The 7,500-nt window shown below is 37.1% G+C and overlaps 1 protein-coding gene across 1 annotated transcript in view; it reads right to left on the reverse strand.

Moving 5' to 3' along the window:
- Window positions 1-7,500, reverse strand: part of fgfr3 (fibroblast growth factor receptor 3) — a gene marked incomplete at both ends in the record, with an annotated part of 105,957 nt that overhangs the window by 12,659 nt on the left and 85,798 nt on the right. Inside the window, 5 exons of the mRNA XM_080042201.1 lie at window positions 1,390-1,512; window positions 2,017-2,207; window positions 3,485-3,595; window positions 4,617-4,738; window positions 6,711-6,856. Of these exons, the coding sequence (XP_079898327.1) occupies window positions 1,390-1,512; window positions 2,017-2,207; window positions 3,485-3,595; window positions 4,617-4,738; window positions 6,711-6,856 (693 nt within the window). The remainder of the gene's footprint in view (window positions 1-1,389; window positions 1,513-2,016; window positions 2,208-3,484; window positions 3,596-4,616; window positions 4,739-6,710; window positions 6,857-7,500) is intronic.

The raw sequence follows: 7,500 nt of genomic DNA on the forward strand, positions 1-7,500 counted from the left end.
ATCTATCTATCTATCTATCTATCTATCTATCTATCTATCTATCTATCTATCTATCTATCTATCTATCTATCTATCTATCTATCTATCCATCCATCCATCCATCCATCCATCCATCCATCCATCCATCCATCCATCCATCCATCCATCCATCCATCCATCCATCCATCCATCCATCCATCCATCCATCCATCCATCCATCCATCCATCCATCCATCCATCCATCCATCCATCCATCCATCCATCTATCTATCTATCTATCTATCTATCTATCTATCTATCTATCTATCTATCTATCTATCTATCTATCTATCTATCTATCTATCTATCTATCTATCTATCTATCTATCTATCTATCTATCTATCTATAAAGTATGCTGAATCAACTGTAGCTTTCTAACCATGCGTGTCTATTGCCTCTAACTGCTCGGGGTATTAAATCCATATCATAATGTTATACTTCTTTATTTTAAGTGTAACAATCTTCTGAATGGTCATTATCATCCAATCGCTATGATAAAAATTATTTCATATAATTAGATTTTTTAGCCAAGAAGAAGGACATACAGAGGACAGTCATGAGCTATTCACTGATTTTGACGAGATGGGATTTTGAAAACAAGCATTCTCAAGAATCACTGACTACATACAGTCATATGAAAAAGTTTGGGAACCCCTCTCAGCCGGCATTATAATTGACTCTGCCTTCACAAAAAAAAAGTTGTCATGATGCCTATTGCATATTTTCTATTATTCCAATAAACAAAACGACACCGCTGAATTGCTTCTGTTTCCCTAAGGGTATGTCATATATGAAAAGGAATTTGCTTCTTTGAAATCCCAGCTAATGATTAACAAAAATCCCCAAAATTAGAAGGGGGTCCCAAACTTTTTCATATGACTGTATTCAATGCCAGAAGTGTTCATTTTTTGACTTATCCATTGTCGGAGCTCATTTGTACTTCCATGACCTGATAGTAGCTGCTATGTTAATGGGTATGAATAAACAGATGAATAAATACTATCAAAATACTAGAGTTTATCGGCTATAGGGCGGCAGTGGCGAAGTGGGTAGCTTGGTCGTCCTCTGGATTGCAGGGTCGGAGGTTCGATCCCCCGTCTCCCCGCCAGATGTCCAAGTGTCCCTGAGCAAAGAGACACTGAACCCCACATTGCTCCCGATGGTTCAGAGAGCGCCTTGCATGACAGCTACTACCATCGGTGTATGAGTGTGTGTGTGAATGGGTGAATGTGGTAAGAAATGTAAAGCGCTTTGGGGCTGAGAAAATCGGCTAGAAAGCGCTATATAAGTTAAGTCCATTAACCATTTATAAAGGAATAGCCAGCACTGTTTTTTAATCAAAGAAAGAAACCCTATCTAATGGTCCTCACGTTGGTGGTCTTCTTGTAGTAGTCTATGTTGTGCACGTCCCTCGCCAGACCGAAGTCGGCGATCTTCATGATGTTGTCGTCGGTTACAAGGACGTTCCTCGCCGCCAGGTCTCTATGGATACACTGTGGAGAGGAGAGATGTGTCAATCACACTTCAATATAACACACACACAGACACATTAACATGCATTAAGACACACACAGACAGACAGACACTAACACACATTAACATAAATACACACACACACTTAAGAGACACAAAAATACACACACACATACAGAGACACAGACAGACAGACAGACGGACAGAGACACACACACACACACACACACACACACACAGACAAACAACCATTCACACACACACAGTCTCTTACACACCTACACATACATACATACCTATACACTCTCACACAAACTGATACACACACACACAGACATACATACACAAAGTCTAATACACACAGTCTCATACACTCCATGCCCCGTGTGACCTTGTATGTGCAGGACACCCCCCCCACACACACACCCTAACCACCTCACCCCACACACACACACACACACATCCCCCCACCCCACACACACCCACACACACACATCCCCCCCCCCCACACACACCCCCCTCACCTTCTGCGAGGCGAGGTACTCCATGCCCCGTGCCACCTGGTAGGCGCAGGACACCAGGTCTTTGAAGGTGAGCTGCTCGTCGGGGATCTTACACGTGTCGAAGCTGTAGTCCATCCCCGGGGGCCGCCGCGCACGCAGGTACTCACGCAGGTTCCCCTTAGACGCATACTCTACCAGCACGTACAGGGGGCCTGGAGAGAGAGAGACAGACAGAAGGACAGACAGATAGACAGACAGACAGACAGACAGACAGACAGACAGACAGACAGACAGACAGACAGACAGACAGACAGACAGATAGATAGATAGATAGATAGATAGATAGATAGATAGATAGATAGATAGATAGAGAGACAGACAGACAGACAGACAGACACACAGACACACAGACAGACAGACAGACAAAGACAGACAGACAGACAGACAGACAGATAGATAGATAGATAGATAGATAGATAGATAGATAGACAGACAGACAGACAGACAGACAGACAGACAGACAGACACACAAAACACACACAGAAGTTAATACACATGTAATTTGCAATTTTTGGTTTTGCATTGTTTTCTATAGTTTTTCTCTAAGTTTAATTTATTTAATGTTTTAGTGTTCTACTGTAATATTCAAACGCTTTTTGGTTGTGTGTAAATACAAAACTTTAATGTAAAAACTAAGAGCTGATATAATATGATATACACTGATATACTAATATAAGCGCTGTGCCCCTATACTGTCCTTTAATGGTCTGTAGTAATGTATTGAGCCCTCACAGTCCTGTGTACAGCAGGTTTTTGATTTGATTTGATTTGATTCAATTTATTCCAGACATATCAACATACAAAACAAAATGAAAAGCATGGAAATACAATAAACAAAAATTATGTTTTCACAAAAAATAAATAAATAAAAGAAAACAAATTATCTGTATTGCTGAGATATGCCTGAAAAGGAGCAGGAAGAAGTATACACTTATTTAATCCTAACCCCCTTTTCCATAGTAAAAAAATAAAAAATAAAAATATTTATTAAATTAAAAAAATAAAAATAATAACAGCGCTCATATTAGTATATGAGATAATGTAAAATAAACCTCCCCCAACACATAGGTTCCTATCACAGTATTCATTATATGAACTAATATGCAATTATACCACACTAATGTAAGCGCTGATATACCATGATATACACTGATATACTAATATGAGCGCTGTGTCCCTACCGTCCAAAAATAGGTTATCATCTTATTGTGTTATTGTTCACATTTACAGATCCCCACAAATATTTTTATGTTAATATAATTGTTTGTGAAAAAAATAAAAGAGAAAGAAGAATGATAAGAGCGAGAGAGAGACAGAGAGAGAGGTTGAGATGGAGAGAGACAGAAACAGAGACAGAGAGAGAGAGAGAGAGAGAGAGAGAGAGAAAAGTAATATATAGATCAAACTAAAACCAGTGCTGTTCCCTCACCGTCTTGGGTGCAGGCTCCCAGCAGGTTGATAATGTTCTTGTGTTTGCCGATCATCTTCATCATTTCCATCTCTGACACCAGGTCGGACAAATCTTTATCCGTCGCGTCGTCTGCAAGGAACAAGAGAAGAGTTGTAGCAGCCAATATAATGTAACTACCGCCAGTAACGTAACACTCTTCAGTTCTTAATGTAATCTGACGTTAATCTTGATGTATTTTCTCTGTTTTTATTATGTCTTAAATGCAATTTCTAAATGTCTAATCTTGATGTATTGTATGCCCCTGTAAAGCACTTTGAATGGCCTTTGTGTCTGAATTGTGCTATAGAAATAAACTTGCCTTTCCTAGCCTAATAAAGTGACTTGCCGATAATACCTAATAATTTCTGATCCAGTAACGTAATAACTTCAGCCCATATTGTCATCCATTATTGGCAACAAGTTTTTACAGTATTGGTTAATGTTAAAGGTGCACTGTGTAACTTTGGGTGTTGTTTACAGCAGCAAGGGCCCACAGTTTTAAAAAAAACAACATATCCTAGTCCTGACGTTATATGAAAGTTACTACATTATTGTATTTCTTTTATTACATTAAAAACTGAAATTTTATCATGTTTTCGACTGTCATTATTACATTTATTGGCAGCTACAAGGGAAAATTAGACATGAGACCAGAAACACACTGATGTACACACAGTATTATACAGTATTACAGGTGAAACTCAAAAAATTAGAATATCGTGCAAAAGTTCATTTATTTCAGTAATTCAACTTAAAAAGGTGAAATTAATTTATTATATAGAATCATTACATGCAAAGTGAGATATGTTAAGCCTTTTATTTTTTTTATCATTTTGATTATTATGGCTTACAGCTTATGAAAACCCCAAATTCAAAATCCCAGAAAATCTTAACATTACATGAAATCAATAAAAAAAGGGATTTTAAATACAGAAATGTCGGCCCTCTAGAAAGTATAATCATCCATATGTACTCAGTACTTGGTTTGGGCCCCTTTTGCATGAATTACTGCCTCAATTTCAATTCATTTTCCATAATATTCTAATAATATGAGTTTCACCTGTATATTGAACACAGGAAGAGGGAGATATGCATTAAACAGTCCACTGACCTTTCAGCATCTTGACAGCGACGGTGAGCGGCTTGTTTGGCTTTTCCTTATCGATGCCGACAGCGTCCGCCATCACGACCTGTCCGAAGCAGCCTTCACCCAGAGGCTTACCCAGGGTCAGGCTGGAAGGAGGGGAAGAACATATTAATGAATTAGCTGTTTAAAAGTGTATTTTGGAGCAGGATTTAGCTGGAAGAAGGGTTCAAGGGTTTATTTTATTTTATTTTATTTTATTTTATTTTTATTTATAATTTTTAGATTTTATTTTCATGTGAGACAATACAAGGAACCACAAAGTGATACAAGACAGAGACCACAAGACATAAACAGACAGTCACATAAAGAAATTGAATATCTGAATATCTAGTAAAGTAAAATAAAACTAGCAGTTGCAGTGCCATATTAAATATTTCATGTACTTCATCAGTCACTTTCCAAATTTGAGGTTTACCCAGAGTCAGGCTGGAAGAGAGGGCAAGATTATGTTAATGATTTAGATGGGAGAAGGGTTTAAAAGTTTATTAATGGGTAGCCTCTCGAGATGAACTATGAACTATTTTCAAGGGGGTCCAACTTGAAAAATACAACAGGCAAAATCTCAACTTGGTTCTCATTAAAAAAGGTGCTCCAAGGAACTTTCAGGTTGTGTTAATTTTTTGCACTCCCTTAAAATAATAATAATCTAAACAAATTTAAACAGATATTATAACAGGTATACTGACAGGCAGATGCTTTACAAAATGAAAAACACAAGAAGACATAACCATTAGAGGCAACAACATGATGTATTGAGGGAAGGTTAGTAGTAAAAGAGAGTTTTTTAAAGATATTATAATGAGTTCATTGTTCTGAATACTGATATTAGCAGGCAAGGCAAGGCAAGTTTATTTATATAGCACAATTCAGACACAAGGCCACTCAAAGTGCTTTACAGGGGGCATGATTAGAATACATAAAACACATTATAAAACATTTAAAAGCGAATAAAAGAAGCAAATAAAAAAAAAATTGCAGGTTAAAATGGAAACAAAAAAGTCTTCAGACTCGGTAGCTTGTTCAAAGTCTGAAGGTGATTTGAATTTGAACTAAAGGCACGTCTGCCAATTTCCTGACGAGTGTTTTTCTAATTACTCTCGACACTTCTGAACGAGATTGATTTGATTGCCGAGCACAGAGAGCCAATCGGAAGTGACCTTGAGGTATTGACGTACTAACACGCTCCGGTTTACAACAAGGACATCAACACACTATCCGTCAATTCTGAATTATGCTTCTTGGCAGATTGAAAAAAAACCTAATGTGTTTTTCTGTCTGACAGGCATCTCGACATCAGTGATGAATGTAGATCTACAGAGAAGGTTTTCAATAGTTTTTTTTTTTCAATTTTATTTTTTACTTTTTGTTCAAAATCAGTGAATATCTAGTGAACGATACACAGCCTAGGCTCTGTGAAAAGGGGCATGTTGCTATTAACAGTGGGTCCCCTTTGTTTATACACCAGTTTACAGAGCCTAGGCTGCGTATTAACACTGGATTTGTTTTTACAGCGCACACACAGTACAGACAGGTAGCGGATCGTGAGGAGATATTCACTGATTTTTACATAAAGTGATTTTTTTAAGTACTGGACTTAGAAGTAAATAATACTTAAATGCCCTACTTTAATGATATAATATCACAGTGCCATGATTTTCTTTTACATTTTCCATAAATTCCCCCCCGAAAGGTGAATATCCCTTACTTTGTGAGGTAAGTATGAACATTATACTACAATATGTACAAAATGTAAGTATACTGGACTTGCCATGTGTATGTTATGTACTGTAAATAATTTTTTTTTAAAATAATGTAAAAAATGTGCCACAATTACTGAGATATGTAACATGTACCAAATGTTGAAATCAGAAAAATGTCATGTAAATATCCTACAATATGTTCACAATCTAAGTATGCAGGACGTACCGTGTGCGAGGGAATGTAATGAGTCTATATAATATATTAATTTCACCTTTTAAGTTAAATTACTGAAATAAATTAACTTTTGCACAATACTCCAATTTTTCGAGTTTCACAATCTAAGTATGCAGGACGTACCGTGTGCGAGGGAACTCCCATTTGGGGTCTGAGGGCAGCTCGAGCTCGGAGACGTTAGCGAGCATCGGCCCGTCACTGGAGGACAGACGGGCGATCCGCACCAGAGGAGTGTTGGAGTTCATGGACGAGTTAGAATCCAAGGAAACCTGCTTGGGTCAAAACAGAGGAAATATGTTATAGTCTCTGTAGAGGGAGAGAGGGCAGGGGTTAATACGAGGTGATAGGGGTTTATATGAGGTGATAGGGGTTAATATGAGCTGATAGGGGTTTATATGAGGTGATAGAAGGGAGAGAGAGAAGCATTTTTATTTATTTTCATTTTTTTTCATTATTTATTAACAGGATTCTTTGACCAAATAGAGAATATTTACCTCTTTATTTTTGATATTTAAGTTCAAAGATATAGTCTCTGTATTGGGATAGATGATAGGTGTTTAAACTTTTTTTTTTTTATATATACGACAAGGATGTTGTTTGTGAGATTCTGTATAGCTTCTTCAATATGTAGTTTCCTTTATTTGTTCAAAGAAAAAAGAAGAGTTAGAATCTGCTTAGCTAGAAGATTAACAAAAATGTACATCGATAAAAGTGAAAAAAAAAATGCGAAAATTCTCAAATTTCATTGAAACGTGTCAAATTAGTTGCTGAAAAATGCTCAAAATGTTAAATCTCTGGTATAGGAGACTTCACAGAAGAACATTTTGAAAAGTAATTGAAATGTCCACCAGCTCACACCTTGGTTTGATCTTTCTTGATGCAAAAAACGACATTTAACCAGTAAATAAAATAT

This window comes from Ammodytes marinus (assembly GCF_949987685.1).
Source record: "Ammodytes marinus genome assembly, chromosome: 15".
Taxonomy (NCBI): Eukaryota; Metazoa; Chordata; class Actinopteri; order Uranoscopiformes; family Ammodytidae; genus Ammodytes; species Ammodytes marinus.